General features: G+C 50.6%; 1 protein-coding gene across 1 annotated transcript; it reads left to right on the top strand.

Moving 5' to 3' along the window:
* The first annotated feature begins 1774 nt into the window (after nt 1–1774).
* On the top strand, nt 1775–12810 carry LOC119101366 (intraflagellar transport protein 88 homolog). The gene is made up of 14 exons (XM_037224697.1): nt 1775–1924; nt 2279–2474; nt 2713–2930; nt 4274–4383; nt 4655–4776; nt 5114–5289; nt 5759–5945; nt 6280–6466; nt 6726–6873; nt 7131–7242; nt 7774–8008; nt 8284–8409; nt 11372–11509; nt 12181–12810. The coding sequence occupies exons 1-14, from the start codon at nt 1788–1790 to the stop codon at nt 12291–12293; spliced, it is 2205 nt and encodes a 734-aa protein (XP_037080592.1). The 5' UTR covers nt 1775–1787; the 3' UTR covers nt 12294–12810.
* The last annotated feature ends 11407 nt before the right edge of the window (nt 12811–24217 follow it).

The following is a 24217-nucleotide window of genomic DNA, read 5'->3' as shown; positions in this document are numbered from 1 at the left end:
ATGGGCAGGTCAGAACGAGATGACTCCAGTGAAGATGTTTCATGGTTCTGCATACCTAAAAAGCTTGTATCCAGTTGACATCGGGGGTGTCTGCAATGTGGGGGGGGGGGGAGGGGGCGGCAAGGGTCAGGCCAGGGTCTTTCCCCTATAAGGCATATGGATTCCCTGGCTGCAGCCGCGACCCCATGGCAGTAACGCCCTTCCCCCCCCCCCCCCCCTCTCCCCCGTCTCATCTTTGGTCCCAGAGTACCAGTCCCCTCCCCGGTCATCGGTTGCCCCAGACCTCAAAACCTGATGAAGCCGCTGCATTTCACAGGCGAATGCAATCTTACATCCAGGTGTCAGTTGTCCTTTAGTAAAGGCCCGCTGGCAATGAACCCACGACGTTTTGCTCACTGGAGTTGTACTAGTTCCGATATCCTGGCCGGACCCGAACAAAGTCGTGCGATCGCCACAAGGGTAAGCCGCTTGGGACCCTGTACGCAGCGCTCATGTTGGCGATAGGCTCGTTGATTGGCGGTTATAGCGCAGGTCGCCCCCGACGAGCCGTCGCTTACTGCCCGGGTTGAGTTCTCATCGCGGTACCAGTGCACCGGACCACCAAAAGCAGAATACTCCAGCCCTGGAGCAAGCAGCCAATGCAACGGCACTACAACGAACGATGCAACGGCTCGCGTTTGGCCTGTGCTGGCTCAACGACATGTCGTTTTGTGCGAGTTGTCATTAAGCCGCAGTGGCATCCACAGAGCTAAGAGAGAACTGCAGCCATGGCTGATGAGGAGGAAGATCTGTACTCAGGGTACGACTATGATGTCTCCCTTGATGCAACCGAGATGGAAAATGATGAAAGTTTTCAGCAGGCTGTTAAGACAAGCACTGGCAAACGACCCACCGTAAGTACTGGCATGGCTCAGCTATAAACATCTCATCTCATCTAGGGTGTTCCCGGAGTTTTCTAGGACAACATCGTTTCAGTGCATGTTCGATAACAACAGCTGCTCATGCCGTGAATCATAGTGATCAAACTTCAACTCACGCATGCACGCACGCACGCACGCCAGCACGCACGCATGCACACACAAATATATATATATATATATATATATATATATATATATATATATATTGTCACGGCTGTGTTGCTATGATGAGTGAGCACCGTCCAGCCTGGTGGCGGCTGCAAGTTAGCCCGATGTGACGCCCGCTGTGACGCCCGCTGTGACGCCAGCTGTGACGCCCGCTGTGACGTCCGCGTCTGTTTGGCAGACGACAGCTCGGCTGGCGACGGGCGCCGCCGGCGCTCGGCCGGGCACGCAGGCTCGGGCCGGCCTGCGCACCGCCGCCCCGCCCGGCACGGCCGGCGTGAGTGCCAACGTCGGGTGCGCCGGCGCCGAGCTGGTGCTGAGGCCATCACCGACTGGCTGAAGTGTGCCATGGCGGTGACACCTCACCGGCGGACGCTGACGTTCCGTCCGGTTGCAATCATGTCTGGTGTGGCCCCCGACGTGTCTGTGCACTTGGTTTGCGGTAGAATGCCGGATAGACGGCTGGTAAACGGGTAGAAAGGACTGGTGGATGTTTGATTGACGTCGTGACAAGTCGATGACACAACCGCCTGGCGCAGATAAGTTGTCAGCAGGACAGATCCGCGCCATGCTCGCCTCTTGGTGCGATAGGTCCGCAATATGAAAGTTCCGTGTCATGAAGGCCGTCTGGTCGGACTGTGTGGCAGGTCTAGCATGTGACCGCATGACGCGCTTGACGTGCGGATGTGACAGGTGCGCGGGATGACAGCCGTCGCTCGGGCCAGCCAGGACGACAACCGTCCGATGACGGCCGTCAAGGGCGCCGGGTACTCCTCAGGAGCCGGCACCCCGGGTCTGGAGAGCGCCAAGCCCGTACTGGAGACACAGGTGGTCGACACGTACGTCGCATCTTGTCAGTATTCTCTATGCTACACAGCCGCCGACTGCTACCGATACTGCACCTCAGGATGTTACGCACCTTCTAGTACCGTTAGCGCTGATCAGGAGTACTGTACCTCCGGCTGGAAGTCCCGGTACGGTACCGTCGGGGGTGCTCCCAATATTGGGCCGGCGACCATCATTCCCGACATCGCACCGTCGGTCAGTACGATATTCCCGGTCCTAAGCCGCCATCGGCTTCCCTGACGCACCTCTCGCCGCCGCTACCGATACCGCGCGCCCGTCGCCGTGCCGTGCCGCCGGCCGCCGTTACCGACATTGCATCGTGCGCCCGTCGCCGTGCCGTGCGCCAGGCCCGAGGAGAAGATCCGCCAGCTGGAGCTGCGCACCATGGACCTGGTGGAGGAGTCGTGCCTGGCCAGCTGCCGCAACGACGATAAGGTGGCGCTCGACAAGGCCAAGGAGGCGTCGGCCAAGGAGCGCACGTTGATCCGGTACCGCGAGCAGGCCGGCCTCATGGAGTCGCACAACATGGAGCTCACGTTCCTGGTCAGTATCACTGCTGCTGTCGCTGTGTGCTGGCTGGCCGACCTCCGAGGTGACCTGCCGCCACGTGTGGACAGCTGGCAGCTGCCGGCTAGTTGGGACTTGACCGGCTAGTGTTCTCCTGGCCACCCGCATCGATTAAGTTTAGCAGCGGAAGATGAGAGTTGTATGTGCATGAATTAAACGCGTCCGTGTTTGTCCGTATTTGCAGGTGTTCACGTTGGTTTGCTACTTTCCTCAGGTGCTAACCAATTTGGCGCACCAATATGCCAAGAACGAGCTATTCACGGAGGCTCTGAACACGTACGACGTGATCACAAAGAACAAGAGCTTCAACAACCCTGAGAGGCTAAAAGTGAACATGGGCAACATCTACTATAAGATGGAGCAGTATCCTAAGGCTCTCAAGTACTATCGCATGGCCTTGGACCAGGTTCCCAGCGGTCAACAATCGTCCAAGTATGTTTTAAGACAATTATGTACATTTATTTAACCTGCATGTGAGGATCTTTGCATCTGAAACCGTGTTGGTGCGTTTTCGGCTCTTCCTCAACATTTTTGAACTCTTGATCCTCGTTATTGAGCCTGCACAGTGATTGAGCTTCCTTTGGGGTCTCCCAAGACCCCACAGACTCCAGTCATACGGGCGACTGGCGATTATCACCGGCATGATGCATGCCTACGCAATGTTTCACAAATTGGTCCAATGTTACAAGGAAACTCGACTGTTAGCAAAACAATGTGATAGCTCGGAATAGTTTTGATAGCAGCGAGGGCAAGTTGAATGCTTCCGTTGTTGAAAGTTGAATGCTTCCGTGATCGCCAAAACGCTTGTTCGTTGAATGCAACACTCCTTCATGGAGCGCGGCGTTCGAACATTCAGGTGCGATACAAAGTCCTTACGAGCCAAACCAACAAGATCTGTCATTGGCAATGCCTAAAGAGACGACAATTTTTACCAAGCACTGTAATGCCTAATGTTATGAAATGTTATGTTATGTTATGTTAATGCCTAATGTTATGTTATGAAAGGGTAAGGACAGCAGTATCCAACTTCCTTCTGCAATTGTGATCATAGTTCAACCCTAGCACCCCTCAATGTTTGCTTGTGGTAAGTGTGCGCCTTTTGTCTTAACTAAAAAATAAATCAAACACAATCTCGTTTTTTGTGTTTTAGCATTGCTAAATTCAGATAATGTGATCACCTGCAGACTACGGCAACAAGCGACTTTCCATACCTACACCAGATCACTTCAGCATAAAGCGTTAACTTATTTCCACGTCAAGTCATAACTGATGGCCTTGTTTCAAAGGTTCGCAGCGCATAAACGTGGACAGCTGGCGCCCCTTGATATATGTTTAGTTCTGTGTACTGCTTCTTTTCTCTTTTACTTGAAAATATTGATTTGATTGGTTCCCAATGAGTGGGAGGGTCTTGGCATGACGGCAGCACCCGTTGGCTTGACTGAGGTCATGCAAGGTTATGTACTGTCGCTCTCAGCTACTCAGAAACGCCAACAACGCGATGTGATCTCGTTTGACCCGGTGGGATAGGTCAACTGCACTGGTGCACCGAAAAATGCTGCTGCTTAGAGCTTAACATTACGCGCCGTCAAGTTTTTAAGTTTGCTCGAGGAGGTCGTGTTTTTGAAACAGAACCATACCGCGTGCCAACGAGGGTTAAGCTTTGTGAGGCGTTCCGTAGCACGAACATATAACCCGTTTGTTAAGGTGTGGGCGCGATTTGAGTAATGTCGGGCCTGTAGAATGTATCCAAATATATGTATTGGTGTCCCTCACAGGATCAAGATCATGCACAACATTGGAATACTGTTTGTGAAGATGAGTCACTACACAGAGGCCATCACCAGCTTCGAGTTTTGCATGCATGAGAAGCCGTCGTTCCAGACCGGTGCGCCGCTTTATCCGTCTGTTCCTGTCTTGCTGCACGGCTAGCACTTTCACTCGATAGATAAGCAATGGTTGCTCTGCGTGCCACTAAGGCAAGACGTGTCTTTGCGGCATTGTTGGACTTGCTATGCTTGTTCGCATGACTTTAAATGTAGCCTTAAACCGAGCCTCAGCACAGTTTGTGAACAGACTATGCTTGCCCGCCACCAAGGGAAGGTCACCGATTGCCGTCGGCAGCTGGCGTTTTCGGTGATATTTGTGTGTCATGGCAGGCCTGCACCTGGTGGTCTGCTTCCAAGCCATGGGAGAAAAGGAGAAGCAAAAGGACGCCTTCGAGAAGCTCCTGAAAGTACCGTTCGATATGGAAAAGGAAGCTAAATATAAAGATCTCGAAGTGCGTGCAGTCTGCGCCTGACTTTCCCCGTTCCACTGCACCAGGGGGACTATGCTTGATGGGAGTTGCCGATCCAGCAGTGCACATGAACACAGTTTGCGCATGCTAGTTTGCTCTCTTAATTAACACACACAAAGGTGCAATGAGCTAGACAAGTGAAGTTTGTATCACTAGGATGGATTGAGCGTCCTCTGAACCTGTTATCCTGGCACATGCGACCTGCAGCTGCAGCTGATGCCGGAGACCTCGCCGTCGCGGGGCGTCAGGCCGTCTCGTGCGTCACACTGCGCCCATCAGTGCGGCGTGTGGCCGTCATCGCTGCCCGTTCCGACCTCAGGAGGAGGCAGAGAAGGACCCACAGACGTCGCTGGTGCTCGAGGTCATCAAGAACGACCCCATGCGCAAACAGGAGCGGCGGCTGCGGAACGAGGCCGAGCAGTGTATCCTGACCGCCTCCAAGCTGATCTCGTCGACCGGCGACACCCCCGACGAGGTGTCAGCGGCCTACGACTGGTCAGTGAGGGGGGGGAGAGGGTCTACCCGACGGGCGGGCGCAGAGGTGCGGCCGCCGCCGGCCTCCGGCGATGTCCTCGCCTGGCCAGTCCGTGGGCTGTGCGCGCCGCTGTACCGTCCGTTCGTCGCCGAGTGCGCTCCCCAGCCGCTGACTGGTCCGGACGGGACGGCGGCCGCACTAGACGCCTGGAGCGGCGGGAGGAGCACCGCTCCCTCCGCTACTCTGGCTACATTGGTGCAGCCTGACACCATGTTGCAGTTATGCGATGGCTGGCCGCTGGTGCCCGCCCGGTGGTTGGAAGAGTCGTCCGGAACGGTCCGTGGCCATGTGTGAGGACGGTTGCCGCGCCTCCGGCCCATACGCGGCTTCCAGCCAGTTTCCATCCGTGGTGACCGGGTGGTGGGCAGCGGGCGGCCACACCCAGAATGGCCTGTTTCCGTGGGTGGAGGCTGTGGCCCGTCTCCCCAGGTGCGTGGAGACGCTGAAGAACTCACAGCACGCCGAGCTGGCCAGCGATCTAGAGATCAACAAAGCCGTCATGCACCTGCGCAGGAAGGACTTTAAAGTCGCGATCGACACATTGAAAGTGTTCGACAAGGTGGAAACGAAGGTGGCGTCCCACGCCTTCACCAACCTGGCCTTTCTCTATTTTCTGGTAGGTGGTATCCCGTTGCCTTGCTGCACTTGCGGTACTTTCTGGCTAGATGCGTACGTTTATGGTTCATCACATAATTTCAGTTATAGTGCGGCACCGCTACTGCGCCACATTACACAGCAAAACCTAGCTTTCATACCGATTTATTTGGGTTGCATTGCTTTGGTGCCATGCCATCGTCATCAACATCGGGTAAAGGTTTTCGAACTTCACTCCATTTATGTCAGGCGGGGTATGGGGGCGATATGGCTAGCCGAGCAAGACTCCCATCGGCGTCGCTATGGCTGCCGGCACCTGTGCCGCCCGCCTGACACACCGTTACCTCGCGCCCCAGCGGAAGGAGTGGGAGGAGGCGCAGCGGTACGGGGAGCAGGCGCGCGACGCTGACGGTTACAACGCTCCGGCTCTTGTCAATCTGGGAGACTGTCTGCTCCAGAAGGGCGAACTGGAGAAGGCCAAGGAGTACTACGTTTGCGCCCTCGACAATGACGCCTCTTGCGTGCAGGCGCTCTACAATCTCGGTAAATACAGTAGCCACTTACGTGATGCTCTGGTGCATGGGCAGGCATTGCGAGAAACAGTGATGGGTTGATGCCATATATTAATTCCTGTCACGCAGGTTATGGATGCATGCGACGTTGCTGTCAATGCCGATCTCGACTCCGTCCCTTGATCTTCGGGTGCTGGCGCCTTGTGACCGATTAATCCCATCCACTGGCTCAGTCGCCATCAGCTTGGCTAAAGTTTCTGATTCGGGTTGTTCCGCTCCCGTCCGTCCAGGTCTCGTGAACAAGCGCCTGCGCCTGTATCAGGAAGCCAAGGACGCGTTCATGAAGCTGCACACCATTGTGCGCTCACACCCGCAGATCATCTACCAGATCGCCAGCTGCTTCGAGCTGCTGGGAGACGTGGACCAGGCGACTGAGTGGTAGGCCGCGGGCGGTGTCGCCGCCGCGGGTCGGCGCGGCCGGCAGTCCGTGCAGGCTCTGGTCGACGTCCGGTGTACAGATGATGTTTAGCGGTGATGAATAACGCCACGCGGGCTAATGTCCCAACGGCAACATCTGCCTCACGTACGTTGACTTGGAGATGGGTCCGTGTGGGCGTGTCGGTGCCGGGCGTTACCAGACGGAGTCTGACGGGCACCAGCGGACGGGCCTCTGACTAGGTCGGCGCGTGCGGCAGGTTCGTGCAGATGCTGAGCCTGGTGCCCACCGACCCGGACACGCTGTTCCACCTGGGCACCCTGTTCGACAAAGAGGGCGACAAGCAGGGCGCCTACCAGTACTTCTTCGATGTGAGAGAAGTCGCCTGTCGCATTTGCGGTCGCACGGAGCCACACTTCCCGGCAATGATGTGTTGTGCAGGCGTTTGGCTGGCAGATAATCGCAGACAGTTATCCGGGATGTTGGGAAACTTCCGGAATGACAGTCGGCACTGCCAACACGGAAAATTATCCGCGGTAGTTCTCGGTACCGAGGAGAAACCCTACAGATTTTAAGAGCATGGTGATTGACACACATAACGGATTTTTTTATTTTCTTTTTTTGCTATGCATGGCTATGACCGTCGACGCACAGCGCACGGGAGACGAATCTGTGGAATTCCTGACCTGCCGAGTGTAAATGGAGAATATTCTTAGTGATTATCGGAGGGGTAATTATTCGTATAATAATTTTCCTTCGGCCGAATGCGCCCTGCGGCGACAGTGTCCAGATGCACTCAGTTCGGCCTGTCCTGTACCTTAGTCACTGTCGCAGATGCCAACGCATCAATGCATGGGACACGGTTAGGCCGCGGCTGATGCGTCTCGCCACCCCGCCGGCAGTCGTCCCGCTTCTACCCGTCCAACCTGGAGGTGATCGACTGGCTCGGCTCGTACTACATCGAACACCAGGTGTCGGAAAAGGCCATCATGTTCTTCGAGCGGGCCACGCTCATCCAGCCGGCCGAGGTCAAGTGGCACCTCATGATCGCCTCCTGCTTCCGCCGCGCCGGAAACTACCAGCGCGCGCTCGCCAAGTACAAGGAGATCCACATGAAGTTCCCCGACAACGTCGAGTGTGAGAGAGCGCTGGGGTATGGCCCGGCGGCGCGGGGCAGGACATGTCACTACGTACTGGCCGGCGCCGCGCGAATGCCCAGCAGGGACTCCGCCATCCCTGAACATATGGCTGGGGACACAAGGGAGGAGGCCGCTGCCTGGCCTCGTGAAAGACGGTCTGCTGCGGCGTGTGAGCGATATCAACTCCGGCGCTGTGGATATGTAGGTCCTCGTTTATGTGCCTGTCTCTTCTGCTGCTGCTGATCCGACGGCTTTTCGCTCATGTTACGGCAGGTCTGAAGTTCCTGGTCCGAATCTGCACGGATCTCGGCCTGGCCGAGGCGGCCGACTACGCCATCGAGCTCAAACGGGCCGAAAAGTCCAAGGAAAATCGGGAAGAACGAATGAAGAAACAAGGAAGTGAGCTCTTTTCTCTCCTTGCTTATATGAGATGTCGCAGTACGGTAGTTTTGTTCTATTCTAAGCCTTGCTGTGTTCTTTTGATTGACGTAACTATGCCAGCATTGTCTCTTGATAGGGAGGCTTATCTAAGTTACACATCACGATCGCCTAAAAGGTCTCCAAGATTGTCTTCAGCCAAGCAGAATCAAACCACGCACGTCAATGACAGCTGGGTAGACAGGGGGATCGTCACCAATTCAAAGGTTCGGAATTGGACTGATGTTCAAGATCGTTCTCACACAATACTCCTGGGTATGGTGTCGAAATCTTCTAGGTCGGGCTCCCGTCCTCAATTCCCCGGCAGAGCCCGCGGCCGTAAGATCAGTTCTGCGATGCGATGCGATATTTTGTATGCTTAATACGAAAACCCCTCAAACTCATAGAACCATAATCCAACTGAAGTGTGTTTACGTAAAGCTACGACAGCGAAATATTCCCCTTATTGGTGGGTCCAACAACTTAGCGTGGGAGCGAAAATTAAGCCAGCTCCCAAGCATCGGTTTTTCGGCGATTAAGAGGAGCGTTGTGCAATGAGCGAGAGGTGCATCACCGAAAACAGCAACGAACTTGATAATGGGGACATACGCCACTCACAGCAACTTTTGGATCCAGCCTGCTAATTACGAACTTGAATTTCTACATTGTGCACCATCCATCGACTAGTGCGCACAACTGACTATTGATACGGAAAATGGAATGAGCGGTTTGAAAATGTATTGGCGAAAACAACAAAAGCGTACTCCGAGAACTTAAATGTGGACACTAACATAACATTTGGAGAGGGCAATAACATAGCTTTGCCTAGTGTCTGTTTTCTTCGGCGGGAGTCGTCGTCCTACTCCGCCTATCCCCTACACTATTACAAGGTATCTTAAAGCACTTCAGGCAGCATGAGAAAACTGAGTAAAGTTCACAGCTGCAAATTTTAATCTGGTGGAAAACCCGACCAAATATGAGCGGATTCCGATTTTTCTCCATGCATCCCTCTAAGTGATGCATCCCTCTACGTGAACCGTTCGGTGGGTTTTGATGAAACTTGGCCGACCTACGTTTACCACGTTTCTGGACCCAGTCGAATTACATTTGCTTGCTGAAAAGTGGCGATATGACCAGGTTTGCGTACCCTATGCGCCTCAAATAAGTTGAAAATCTGCACTCTGCAGCTCATTCACGGCCGTGCATGCGGCGCATCGTTATATGCAGCGGTTTCAAACGTGCGACGTGATATGACCTGCAGATATATCTGTGCTTCTTGCAAAGGCCGTTCGAGGTTAAACTGCCAGTCTATTTCACCCACGAGACCCGAATATCATGAACCAAGATGAATCTGCTGGTCATGAGTAATTGGTGGTGAAACGGTAATTCGCGGTTAGGGTTGCATTAGGTCGAGTTTGGAAATCCTCCGCTCAATGCCAGCAGATCTTTGCGACCGCGCCAGTGTCTTCATTGTACACGGGAGTGGCACACTGAAGGTCAATTACGGTTGAAGGCGTGTTAAGGCATCGAATCACACTGACAACACGAATAATTCGCGTTACCCCACTGGAAAATAAGATAGTGGCATGCTTTTGATTCAGTCTGCTTCACTCTGTGAATATGCGACAAATTTCTTTGTTGTTTTTCTGAAGGTGACTGCACCCTGACGATATGGCCCGAGGCACTGTTGTAATGTCAATACCACTATAACACACTGGCCTCCCATTGAACCAATGCTAAGGCCAGAACTATGCCTGAACCTTGCAGCGCAAACTGTAAAGATTGGCTGGCATGAACACTAGAATATACGAATCATTATATTCAGTCCTGTTCCGTGTGCATGTAACTAAAAAAAACATCCTCGTGGAACTAACCCTGATCACAGCTGTCCACATATTACGTTACTTATGAAGAAGGGGACAGTTTTGATCGAGCGTGACTGAATCGCAACGAGGGATAGGGATAAGCGGGACAGCGTAGCGTTACACTTGAATGCGACTGCAAACCCTTAAGCTTTTTGCAACGCTTGAAACTTTTAAAGCTGGATGTCCTCTCATAGCACGCAACACATCCGTCTTTGTTTCACACCTCTAGCTGAATTAGGGGCAAGTGGACGTCACTTGTTGGGACGTTACGTTGAACAAAGCGTGGGCAGGGCATAAGATTTTCGCCTAGCGTAACCAGTGCGTGACCCGGGGAAGGACGTTGGCAGGTGACCCAAAATTCGTAACAGTAACTGGCCTAAGAGCAGTAACAGTAACTTGCACAGTTAATTAGCCTAGTCGTTTGAGCCCTAAAGAAAAGTTAACGGGATCCGAGCCATGGGAAATTCCGCTTTCCGAAATTCCGAAATTCCGGAAATTCCGGAAAAGATCTGCCCCGGGTCATGAACTAACAATGCGAACGGTGCGTAACTGATGATTGTTCTGTTTGTCGTCTCGTATGGAGAATAAATGATGACACGAAGACTGGCGCGGGTCTCCGCCGGGTGCCGGGCCTGGAGTAGCCAGTAGAAGCCGGCGACAGCAATGTCCCCAGGTGGAATAGCGCTTGGGATCAGTGACTGTGATCTCGAGACCACACTTGGGATCAGTGACTGTGATCTCGAGACCACACTTGGGATCAGTGACTGTGATCTCGAGACCACACTTGGGATCAGTGACTGTGATCTCGAGACCACACTTGGGATCAGTGTGTGTGATCTCGAGACCACACTTGGGATCGGTGACTAATACTCTTCCGTGCAGTGCTTTGATGTAGTGTGACTGCATCCCGTGGCCGTGCAGTGTTTGCTGTAGTGTGACTGCATCCCGTAGCTGTGCATTGCTTTGCTGCAGTGTGACTGCATCCCGTGGTCGTGCAGTGCTTTGCTGTAGTGTGACTGCATCGCGTAGCTGTGCAGTGCCTTGCCTTCGTGTGACTGCATCCCGTGGCTGTGCGGCAGCGTCGTATCGGTCCGGACTGCACGGCTCGGCGACCAGCATGGACAGAACGCCGTCGGCGTCCTCGACTCAGGCGACGGCGCAGCCCAGTCAGACGGACGCCGGCGGGGGCACGCCACCACCGCAGGAGGAGGAGATCGGTGAGCCCACCCGCGGCTCGGCAAACTGGCGCCCAACGTCGGACATGACCGGAGTGTCAGCCAAACTGTCTCACATAAATCTAGTGCAATGACATTAGTGGACAGTGACGAGAAAAGCGTTAGTTATGCGGCAGGTCTGTTTATGGATGCGTATACAAGGCATCCTTCACAAATCTCCCAATGAACAAGTTTAGAAATCCCTCTCGGCTCTCAGTAAGTAAGCTCTCTCCCAAGCGCCATCCTGCCGTGCTCCATCCACATCGAAATATGGCATATGGCCTTACACAGCACAAATACTAAATATCACTGCACTTGACTACGAGTGAGCCGGTGTCCGAGCTTATGTTAACGTTCGCTGCCCATACGTTTGACCGCGGTATCCATGGCATTCGTTTCACGAGTGCTTTCTGTGACTTACTTTCTTTGAATTGCTTTTATCGTTACTTGTTTTCCATTCGAGCCCGGATTTCGCCTGCCTGCCAGTCATCATATTTTCAGATCTGCATTGCCAAGAAATTCGTTACAGGCCGTTATGTGTTCTCACGTTGACCTCGTTACTCACTGGCCGGTAGCCAGTGGCCCGGGCAAACCTGGTTATGCCGCCGGCTGCGCTGCCCCTGGACCCGTGTTCACCTCTCACCAGATCGCCGACCTCCGACCCGCGTCCGCAGACGCCAAGTACAAGGATCCGCTGGGCCCGATGCACCAGCGCATGCTCAAGGAGGGCAAGGGCGGCGACGACGACTGGGATGACGAGATTGGAGACGACTTGCTGCCCGAGTAGATGCGCACGATCGGAGCGCCGCCACAGGGGGTCGGCGTGCCGGCGGCCGTAGTCCGGCGGCGGAGCAGCAGGCGGCCGCCGGGTGGGCGCCGGGTGCACACTGCGGATCTGTGCCAAATCTGCACGTTGGTGATATCGGTGCATGTTGATGGGTGTTCGTCCGAGTGGAGCCAACCTCATCCAACCTTTGGATAAGGGAACATTTACGTCGTTGTGTTTTGCTGAATGGTCATTGTTCACTAGTGGTAGCTCATCTCGTGCAGTGTGATGTGAGAGCATTGAGTGCTTGAGGCCGCCAAGTGGCCACCTACATGAGTGATATGATTAGATGTGCAGCGCGTGTAGCTGGCGTAACTTTTGTTTACATAGCTGTTGCAATGCCTTGGTTGAATTCCCTTTGTTGGTTGACAAAATGTCTTGTGGATGTGATTCAAATGCAATGAATGCTCCCTATCAGTGCGCACATTCTGGTTGGTTACAGGGGCAGCTTATCCCAAATATGCTCTGCCACTTCAAAACTCGCTAGTTTCGTTATGTTCCAGTAACATGAAATAAATTTTTATAGACTTTGGAATCCAGATCATTGTGGAATATGCTTGTCTTACTGCTGTACCCGGGTATCCATGGTATTGATAATACTCGCGTGTTTATGATACCCAGCGATCTAGGCCGTGAGAAAGGAATGCTGCTTCCTGCTTGTTCTTGGCATAAATGTCGTCATGTTTCCATATTGTGTTTGGGTTCCTGCCAAACGCTTGAAGCCCATGTTCGTGACAAGCGTCTGTAATTCTACGAGACTTTGCACTGCCTTGATGCGCCCTCCATCCATGAGCCTGGTTCACTTCAATTGTGTCTTCATACTGGATGGGTTGTTTAATGAATTGAATGATTAGTTTTACCCCGTGGACCAAAACGATACAAGACGTTTCACACTGCACAAAAGCAAGATTTCCGGGCCCATGTGGAGTCTATGTTCCGTGTGAGACAAACATGGTCATGCTGCAGCACAGGCCTCTCTTAATTATCTAAAGGCTGTGGTTGAGACACTGGCAATTTGAGGAGTTCTGTTCACTTTAAACCTTAAATATGACTGACACAAGACAGACGCTGTTGGCTCTTGAAAGCACGTGAAACATTTTTTACGACCGGGCCGTGTGCCACGAAAGTCTGGGTTTTTACATCTACCGATTATGGAACTATAAGTCGGGCGAAGAATAGATGGGGTCATGCCATGAACACAATACCCATCATGTGTATGGTCTCTGTTCTTATGCGACTTGCGCATAAGAACAGGCTGATACGACCTGATAGGCTGCAGTTTGTACTGACTGTCACACTCACAAGCGGGCCAAATAATAGCCTTACGCCGACGTGGATTCCCATCCGTAATATTACGTCCTATAAACTTTCCTGTGGCTGTAAACATCACTGCTACATATCTTAAAAAGTCGCTGAATGCAACAGAATGACGCATGCTTTATTTTAATATTGACTATTATCTGGGGTTTTTTTTTGCTTCCATAATTCTGATTTAGCCCTTCTGTTCGTGATTCAGAATCTGAATCTGAATCAGCAAGATAGAATGGCCTAAATCAAAGACCGGTTTCACTAACTTTGGTAACCAATTTCTCGGATTCGCATCACTAATCGGGTTCCAAAACTGCTGAGTCAGCATCGATTCGAGGCACGCCAAGACGAATCAAGGACATGTCTGGCCTCAAAAACACCAAAAACGTAATAGTCGTTCAGCACTAAACACGTCGGAGGGTTTCCGGGGAATCCAACAATCCAGCACCGCGCCCCGCCGAGCTGCGCTTCCGACGAACGACAATGTACTAAATCACAGCTGCCGTATGACCGGAACAATCGTCTACGTGGCAGTATATCATGTTTTTTTTTTTAATCAGTAATTTTACGGTTATATTCAGGTAGGCCATTGTTCATCTTACGGCAGACAAAGGGCGCAGTTTATTCAGGGGTGTACTCTGGGGGAACCACAGTCACATGCCCCCCCCCCCCCCCCCCATCTTTTACAGTTTTCACATTCATTAAAGGGAATGGTTTACATTTGAAGACAATGAAGCACGCATCTGATATGATGAAACAAGTTCACTTATGACTATCGCTATTCTTTTTAGTAGGCAAGACTGCTTAGAAACACAATTTCTCTGTTAAGTGATATGCTCCTCAGTACGTCATCATACCTTGCACAACATCGATGGAATGCCAATTGACGGCCGTCATGCCTGGAAATCGTGCTCACGAACGTCCGATATGAACGACACAGCCATATTTTTATTGGCCTTGATCGCCGCATGGCTTATGGGACACGGGCATTTGAACGACGTTTTATGGCGTCATGAATTCTAAGGTGACGTCGAAATGCTTCCGAAATGGTCTCCCCATCTTCGCGGATGTGTAGCTCAGGAACTTGAGGGGTTCAAGTCTTGTTGACAGCTCTACCCAAGTCGAGAACGGCAGGGCTGTGAACTGCATCGAATGATGTTCAAAATGCCTATTTCAGTTCAAAACCTCATAGAAATCTGGACCACTTCCTTGTATGTGCATTTTACTGAATGCTCAAAATTAATAATGATGATGGTATAGTAAATACGATGGCAGGTAAAAAGGGAGATTAGCGCGCCTACAGCTCGACAAAAATGAGCTTTCATTGACAATGGCGAGTTGTACCCCCATAGTGAGATTCTGCGCACGCTTCTGGCTTTATTTCCTGCAGGGAGAAATGCACAGGCTTTTGCTCTTACCAGCCGCATAACGGAAGTACTGCGAATATGACAACTATTTTTATGTTTGCAGACAGGCCTTCAGCTACATATGCAGCGGTAGCTTTGGAGAACACGCGGGCATTCGTTTTTTGGGGAAGGGGAGAATTGACTTCCGTATGGACCCTTTCAAATGGTACCCGCCTGCCTCACACTGGGATAATTATCTCACCTGACTATGGAATGTTGCATTGGCGTTTTTTCCATGGAGTCGGTTGCATCGCAAACAAGTCGAATACGTAACGCGCTGTAAGAAAAATACCCTCGTCTCTGCTGTTTCGTAATTTGTGATTGCGATGCGACAAATGTCTGCCCGTTTTAATCAGTTAGTGTTTTCTATGGCTACTTTCACATGAGTTGCATTCCTCATGTAAGAATTATGCATCAACGTTGACATTGTAAAGGTTGACGTTCTGTCTGAATGGTAATGACTAATGGCAAGCATACCAGTCAATCATGGACAGGCAGGCACGCAATCACAGCAGTTTTGGTACATTGTATCACTGATGTGAAATGGCCCATGCATACCTCACAAGACCTGTGCTACTTGACAGGGAGAAAGGTGACGTCACTCAAAAATATTTGGTCGACAGATACAACACTTGCGTTGGCATAATCGACATAAGTACTTTCCCACCATTCAGTGTAGCGGTCATAGTCTGTTAACAACGTGAGACTTTTGCGCACATGCTCGACGATCGTTTAGAGTTTGCAACAGCATGACAACAAGTAAATGTGCCTGGCTCACCTGGGACGCGTGGCACACGCAACCGAAGAACACTGAAAACCAGTGTGAACTATGGGGCACTACTGTGCGTAAGCTGATTGACCCAAGGGTTCCACGCATAAACTTCGGGTAAACCGCGCGGATGCTAGATGAACATTTACCACTACTCATCCGACTCTTTTCTAGATATCAGCATCAGCAGTCAATGGCAGTCAGCCCTGTCAACACCTTTAAGTTCGCTGACCACTAGTTCACAGATGTCTGGACGCAGACACATCAGCTGGCGTGTACATTTCGCTGGAGTACACAGTTCCCGGATAAATCGGCCAATGATGTTCAACCGAAGGCTATTCGACCGAATTCGAATACAAAACAAAAGCTTGACTTGGCAAAAAAAAATAGGACTTTCGCTTGCGCATCCCATCGCTGCCATCTGTGAGTGAGGAAATATCACAGCTAATGTGACAACGACGCTGAAAGCAGAGATGTACACGCGCAGACGTGTTTCTGGCATGTGCAGGACTCCCAAAAGCAGCGGTGATCTTGTGACGTGCAGGCAGCTGTACCCACACCGTGCTGAGGCGGTCGAGCGAGCCATTGGAAGGGACTCAAGATTTGGTGGTGCAGCGCACCAGTGGTGCACATCCACTGATGTACCGCTCACTACAACCTGTTATAGCACCCAGATGGAGCTCATCCATCCAACATGTCAATTTCACTCCAAGCGAACTGAATGCATATTTCACCTCAATCACCCCGAGAACGGACTTCCGCCAATCGGGACGTAAGAGTTTAACGTCCGTCTGTTCAGTGTGAGCACGGGTGCAACGGATTCGTGGAACGTCCCTCGACAGGTGCCGATCTTTTAAAGCGGGTTTTCATATTTGTATGGGGTTTTGGACTGAAACGGCCATCTTGAAGATCGCTCCGTGCAACTCGCAGCCTTGCCTTTCTTAACACCTAAACCCCTCTAGTTTCTCAGCTACATGGCAGCGAAAATGAGTAAATTATTGTGTGTAGGCTATTTCGTGGTCACCAAGCACATATGACATCATGAAACGCCATTGAAATCCTTCCATTCCATTGGCCATTTGGCGATCAAGGCCAAGAAAAATACAATCGTCGAGTCTTTCATAACCTGGCCCTTGTGAGCACGATTTTCAGATACAATGGCGATGAATTGTTTGACTGTTCCGGTGGCTCAGTTGGTTAGGGTGCCTGCCTTCCCATCTACCCGCGCGAGGTGGCGTGGGTTCGAGTCGCTTTGAGCGCTCGCTATTTGTCCCCAACAGCTATGACCAGCGGCCGGTGGCAGCGGTCGCGCTAAAGGTCAGTTGACGTCAGAGGGCGGGACGGACCGTGCCGAGCATCGCGGTTCGCCACTAAGTTCTGCCGATGCCTGGAATTGCGCGATCAGATGGTAAGGGGTCAGGGCCCACACAACAAGCATTCATCAGCGTGAATTCGGATCCCAGAAATCCATTCATTCAAAGGGTTCGGATCAGATCTTGAAAAATAATATTTTTCAAAATTGGCTCTCAACCAATGTTGTACAAGGTGCGATGATGAAGTCAATGACGTATTGAAGAGTATGTTTACCAAGTGGATAAATTGTGGGGTCTAGCGCAGCCTTTTGCACTAAAAAAACATACTTATAGTTATAAGTGAGCTTATTTCACAATATTTCGTGCTTGCTTCACTATCTTTAAATGCGAGGCAGTTCTTTTAATTACCACAGCCGAGTCTTGCATGTCATGTAGCGATCTGAAGAAACAGTTCTTACACTCATGGACCTAAGCCGTTGTTCTAATGTGGTGTAGTACTCTACCCTTCTTAAGAAGTTTCCGTTCCTCCAAATATCCGCCGGGTGGTTAGAGAGCTATCTGGACGGTCATTCGCAGCGAATGAAAATGAGAAAAACGCTGCCTTGTCCCTAAAACATGACTATCCGCGTATTTGGGGATCCGACCTTGCCTCTTTGCTGTGTAACATAACCTGATTGACCTCACTTGCCACACCGTCTGAAGCAACGGCTTCCGCGTAACAGTCGCCTGTTACGCTAACAACACGCAGATCATCATCATCGGATCACGAAGCAGGCTGTCGGATCTGCAACGAAGATGGCCGTGAACACAATGTGCAGGTGGTTTCTCCAACACATGGTGGTGAATACTGGTGAGGTGGAATTTTTACCTTATGGAGACAGGAGCGACCTCAGCCACCCGTAAGTCACCCACCACCCTGCCGCTGTTTATGGATGAGAATCTCCGATGCTCAGGCAAAGAAGACATTTACGGGCGCCTATCATCATTCTAGGCGCTCTAGGAGCGCCTAGCACGACCGTAGCCAAGTTGCAGAACGCATTCAACTTTGCAGCTAGGGTTAATCTCCGGACGACGTAAATTTGACAATGTCCTACGGCGGTTTGACTGGCTTGACGTCCAAAAGTATTTGACTTCCTCCATGTAAGCCTTTCTACACAAAGTATTGACCAACGGGAAACCAGATAGGTTGTGTTTTCAGCTCTCCCTTGACCATCAAAACACCGAGCAGCATCCGTCAATCAAGCCATTTGTCTCTTCCATGCCCTAAATACAAAAATAGAACGCGAGTACACGTCTACCGAGTTGCACATATGTAGAACAGGAGCGTGTCGCCAGCAATGATATTGCGAACTTGTATCTCCTTTCTTCCAAGACTGGTGTCCATGACATTATTTAAACTACCGACGGGTTGTGATTGTCGATGTACGTGTTGACAAAAGTCTATAAATGTCCAGATAGTTGGAATGCCTGACATAGTGCAGTAATAACAAAGCATACACTCAGGCCTATTATGCTGCGTTATCATCCTTCAGTATACTAGGAGCCACTGGTTAAGCGACGTTACAGAGCAAACACGGTTGCATTGTCAATGCTTGACCTTTCAAGCTGAGCCTATGAGTACGAGTGAACAAGGTCCAACCTCGTTCATTCAAAATCATAAGCACACCTTCAGACGCCGGGTATTGACAAAAGAGCCAAAACCTGCTCAATGACGTGGTTTACCTAGCACCTCCTGTATAATGAAGGTCGATAACTCAGCATAAGAACTCTGCTCACCATGCCAAAAATAAAAAGCAGGAGTAAAAGGTTTCTAGCTCAGTTAGCCTTCGACAATGTGCAAATTACAAACAAGATAACTGACCCAAAACAAATTATCCGCAATGTTAAATTATCGAGCATCGATATGTCGACTATAAAATTTAGGCGAATGAAAATAGCACGAATAGAAAAGCACCGAATTGCCAAAGCACCGAAAAGCTTTTTGTCGCAACTTGAATTTGATGACAAGCACGCAATCGGATGTATAATCGCGAACGGCCAAATTGTGGACTTAATTCGCTGAAAAAGTGTGAATTGGACGATCACAAAATATCTGAAGTTCTAACATCGTTCGTCGTAAGAGGCCGTCCGTAGGTAAAGTTATGCTTTGATGGGAAAGGAATTGGTGGGGCGTCACCAATGCTGCTAAGGTCATGAGGTAACCCATTTAACCCATTACATTTAACTCATTAACCATGGAAACCCATTTGACGATAGCGGAGGATTGGGGTTGGAAATTCACCAAGTAGGTACGTGTGGCGCTATTTGTGAACGACCATTTGGGGGTCCACAACCAATAGGGTTATAACCAGAGCGACAAACTGGTCATCCCCAGCGGGGCCGGGCACTGAAGAGCGCCCTTGCAGTTTAACCTATGGGCCCCTGACAACCGCGTGGGAGTCTCCGAGCAAATTTTAAAAATCGAGGGCAACGTGGAAAGCAATCTGGACTTAGCGACCAAAGTGACCCGGTTAGTGGACATATAAGGCCCCAGCAACAGCGTAAGGCCTCTGGGTAGAGTCGTAAGGCCTCTGGAAGAGCCTTGAATCTTTGCAATCGCCGCCCCAATCAGCGAGGAATTATTTGTGCCTGCTCATGGGCACTTCACTTTCGCTTCTGACTTTTTTGGGTTGCCTGAAGACCCAAAGATGTCCAAGTTTGTTGCGTTTGTGTATAATGGACGCTGAGTCCGCTCGGCCGATTGTCGGCCACCTCGAAGCTTATGGGTCACTTCGGGACCCAACGTGTGCCGTCGTGCCACCCCCACCCCTCCCCGCTCTGGATTCGCCACTGTGACAATATAGCATGTCTATACGCCGTGCGTAATAAATTCAGGCAATGTCATATTGACCTTGACACCAGCTGAATGACATTGAGGCACTGTAAGCAATCCTAGCCTCTGAGGTCACTTGCTCCCTCGTGACTTGTCGTGGCCGGTATAGGATGTTTGATTTCGTCAATCGTCTCGAAACTGGTGACATCAGGTCACAATCTTCACCGTGGCAATGTTAACCTTCCAAATATGCCGATGCTGATTCGTGCGCAAGATTTTACAAGTGATAACCCATTTATCGAACTTTTTTTCGCTGAGGGAATCAGCATTGGAATGGAAGCTACGTGAAGTTCCAAAACGTCGGAGACCGCGGCCAGGCAGTTCCAGCTTATTTGTCTACTCCTTTTCATTTAAAGCAGATTGTTCCAAACCCTCGTCTGCAATGCAGACCTACACAAAACCTAAACTCTAAGGGGGCTGCCTCACTTCGCCTAATCAAAGAATCAGTAATCTACTGAAAAAATAGCTGCGTGACTGTTTGTTTGCTCGCGTATCCTGCCGCAGCTACAACATAGAAGTTTAAATCTGCCAAAGAAAAAATAACAAGCAACAAATGTACATGTGTTGTGCTTTTAGTCGGTGTGTGTGATCTTTTCTTCTTCTTTTTGGGGGGAGGGTCGGCCACACGATGGTCAGCATGCATTATCTCGCCAATAAGCTTGTTTGCACCAATGTGCATTGAAAACGGAATTTTCCAACTTCATCGTTACGTTTAACCACACATGTTTGCGCGGGTGCGGTAATGTCGAGTTCGCTGTTTGGTTTGTTTTCACAGCGAGAAGCCGCGGTGTCTAGTTGGTCTCAAACTCCGATATTTTGTACTCCGATGCAGACGTGTGCCTACCTCCAACACTCGCTCGGGCGCCATCAGAAATACATCCAGTGAGGTGAGTTAGCTAGCAAAATTTATCCAACACGATAATGCACGTGCACCCGCCGGCAAATAGGAGAGTGCATTCAAGACAGGATTTTTTCAACGTCCCCTTCAGTGTGATCATAGGGTTGATGTGGGATGGACAATGTAGCATTTCGTCCATTTTTTTTATGGCCGCGTCGCGAAAAGACAGCCCGATATTGGATTCAAATGCCATGTTGCCGAAATGCGCAGGCAACTGTGACCTCTGTCGGGAGATATTCGAAATTGTCGCCGACATGTGCAGGCAATTGTGACCCTTGTCGAGTGATATTCGAAATGTTCCCCATGTATTTGCAATCCTTTAGTATTTGTCGTTTCCCCATGCTGGATATCTAAACCTTCTTGATGTCAATGAGGAAAGCCTGAATCTGTTTTTTGCTTTTCTTTTTGGCATGTCAGTTCTTGAAAACAACCGATTTGTTATGACCGTTATACCAGAAATGACCGAACGTTAATTTAGCAGGAGGTACTGGTTGAAAGGAATATCTAACATGTCAAAGTCAATAGCATACGTTACCAAGCTACTCGTCGTTTCCAGCGATGCTCACGGCGCCCCTGGACATGAGTGATGTTGGAAACTCCCAGCTTTTTCATAACACATTTCAATGGCTGTTTAGCATCTTCTTTCAACCAGTATGCTTCCCGGTATATTGAAGCTTGTTTTCAACATGCGAGCTAACAACAAAGCTCTCGCCGCGTTTAGCTAGAAAACGTGTGCCCCGCCAGGCGGGCTCATCACGCCACAGCCACTCAGCCCAATGCGTAGCTTCCGTTCCATAAGCTCCTCTTGTCCAATGAGTTCCTTTCATCAACTCATCTGCCCTTGTTGAACTCGCTGGTTACATTTAGTTCGTTGCTGTTGAATTAGATAAGTTTCAAGCTGTTAGCGAAGCGGTGAGGCAAACGGCTTAATTTTACCATGACGGCGAGAGAGAAATTCCAAACAAAGTAGCAAAAACAAATCCCATTCATTTTCTTACAGCGCTATTATCTCCACGATGATAAATGTCACCTGCTCTTACAGATCCTGCTCACTTTAGCGCTGACATAACTATCTGCTGCTTCATGCCCTGTTCTGAGACTTAGTGGCACACTTAGATGAAAAATACTGCAATATGTTACGCTGACGTCATTTCCGCTTCACCTCGCTAACAATTGCCTTACACTGGATTTCTGTTATCCCTCAGGGCCCAGATTAAACATTTATTTGGAAGTGGTGACAATTACAAAACATAGTCCATCAGTCAGCCCTCAAAACCAGTTTTCATAAAACCACGCGTTTTGGGGCATACAACAGAGTGGCGTTATCTTTGCAGCGCCCATACACTTCCTTTCACCTAAAGGACGAAATGTTACCAGATCAGTACGATTCATGATATTAGCACTAGATTTAAATCTCACATATGACCTGGCCACCGAGATCTGACACAAACCGGTGACCTGGCTTAAAAGTGCCAAATCCATGCTTTCCGCTGGGGTGTGGGTGACCTACCACACACACGAACTCGGATACCCACGCAAATGCGTCGTGCCCGTCTATCCTCAGCTTAATGCATGTTGCTCGTTCTCCGCCGGTACATAAGGTTTCTTAGACGCCGACTCCGGATGTGCTGCTTTCATGTGCCAAATAATCTGGTAACAGCATGCCTGGCTTGGACCAGGTGCAGTGAGTGGCTTTTCAATTTAAATCTTTCAAGTAAAACGTCTCTCTGCGCTTCCTTTTTAGCAGCTCGATATGGGCTGTATTGAACGAAAGCGTAACAGAATCGTTGTTATATCATCCAGCCTTCAGACCATGCAAATGCTGACCAAACTAAGTGATTCATATATAGTGCATTATAAATACAAATAACAGATGGCCCTCTTTTAGATATTCCCCCACGTGATCTGTCTCCTGCACGGCAAATTCGCGTCACATTGTTCCAAGAATAAAATCCCACAACAAAGGTTTGCTGGAAGAGTTAGCGCCCTACGCAGCGCATGCAAGGTTTCAAGTGCAGAGTGGTTAACAAAAATGGACAGTTTTGTGCGGGTTCTTATACAGTCTAAGCAACCATACCGCACAGTCAGTGCTCTATCACACTTTGTCCCCTTCGAGTTACCGCACTACGGTGCGTTGTCTGGCTCGCCCCTCCCCCCCCCCCCCCCCCCCCCAGCAGCGGATGGATCGAACGCTGAGCAACCGAGACCAGGCACGACGCAATACGGCTATTGGTTCGTGCCTGGATGGGAACGTGTGGGCAGGCTGGATAAGGCTGTGCGCTGTGATCCTGTTGCAGCTGGCTTTCGGCGTCAAGGAAGCTTACGGTCGCAGAGCTTTCCGTGCGCCACATTATTGGTCTGCCCTCCCACGAAAGGACGAACAAATCGACCGCTCACTGTCGAGAAGTCGAGGTAAAGGTGACCTCGGGAGAGCAATGCTCTATCAAGCCGAGACCCACCACCTTCAACGAACTGGCGTTGGCTCTTGTTTAAAGTCGCGGTGTAACGCGACTTAGTCTGCGTTCATAGTCCGTTGCCTTCAGCGGCTGGCGTTGGCCCTTGTTGAAGCGTTACCTTCAGGGACTGACGATGACCCTTGTTCATAGTCACAGTGAAGAGCCCCGTTACCTCCAGGGACTGGCGATGACTCTTGCTCATACTTGCGGTGAAAAGCCCCTTTACCTTCAGGGATTGGTGTTGGCCATTGTTGATAGTCACGGTGAAGCGCTGCCTGAGAAGCGACTGCTGCTGGTGGTGGTCTGCAACAATAGCCACCATTGCAGACCTGCGGGGATCCAGGTTTCGTAAGAGCATGACGAGTACGTCTTGCCCGAACACTAACTTGTGATAGCCGTCGTCATGGCTCCAAACTGCTGAAGTCCTCCACGGGGTAGCTGGAGTGCACAGTCTCCTCGAGGTCTTCACCGACACAGGTTCTTGTCTATCCACGCGTCCTCCCTAGCGGCTTAGAGTTCATATTATCAGCATTCAAAGTTTCTGTGCCTAGGGCGACCTCTTCGCTGAGCCAGGTTGGGCTTCGCAACATTCGTCCGGGTTTGGAAAACCTTGACCAGTTGGCCGTCGAGAAATTCTTTGCTTTCGCCGGAGGGAAAGTATTTATAGTATATTTGGAAAGTATAATTAAAAGTATAATAGGAAATAGTATAATAGTATAATGGGAAATATAATAGGAAAGTATAATAGGAAAGTATATTTGCGTCCTCCCTAGCGGCTTAGAGTTCATATTATCAGCATCAAAGTTTCTGTGCCAGGGCGACCTCTTCGCTGAGCCAGGTTGGGCTTCGCAACATTCGTCCGG

The sequence above is a fragment of the Pollicipes pollicipes genome, unplaced genomic scaffold (genome assembly GCF_011947565.3).
Source record: "Pollicipes pollicipes isolate AB1234 unplaced genomic scaffold, Ppol_2.1 Scaffold_4881;HRSCAF=5763_pilon_pilon_pilon, whole genome shotgun sequence".
NCBI classification, from domain to species: Eukaryota; Metazoa; Arthropoda; class Thecostraca; order Pollicipedomorpha; family Pollicipedidae; genus Pollicipes; species Pollicipes pollicipes.
Note: the sequence above shows the minus strand (reverse complement) of the source record. Positions and strands in the feature narration are given on the sequence as shown.

Excerpts from the sequence above, each read along its gene's own strand:
- LOC119101366 (XM_037224697.1), top strand. The coding sequence starts at position 1,788 with ATGACAGCCGTCGCTCGGGCCAGCCAGGACGACAACCGTCCGATGACG. Across the intron at positions 5,946-6,279 it reads TGGCCTTTCTCTATTTTCTG|CGGAAGGAGTGGGAGGAGGC; the intron begins GTAGGTGGTATC and ends CTCGCGCCCCAG. Across the intron at positions 8,009-8,283 it reads GTTCCCCGACAACGTCGAGT|GTCTGAAGTTCCTGGTCCGA; the intron begins GTGAGAGAGCGC and ends ATGTTACGGCAG.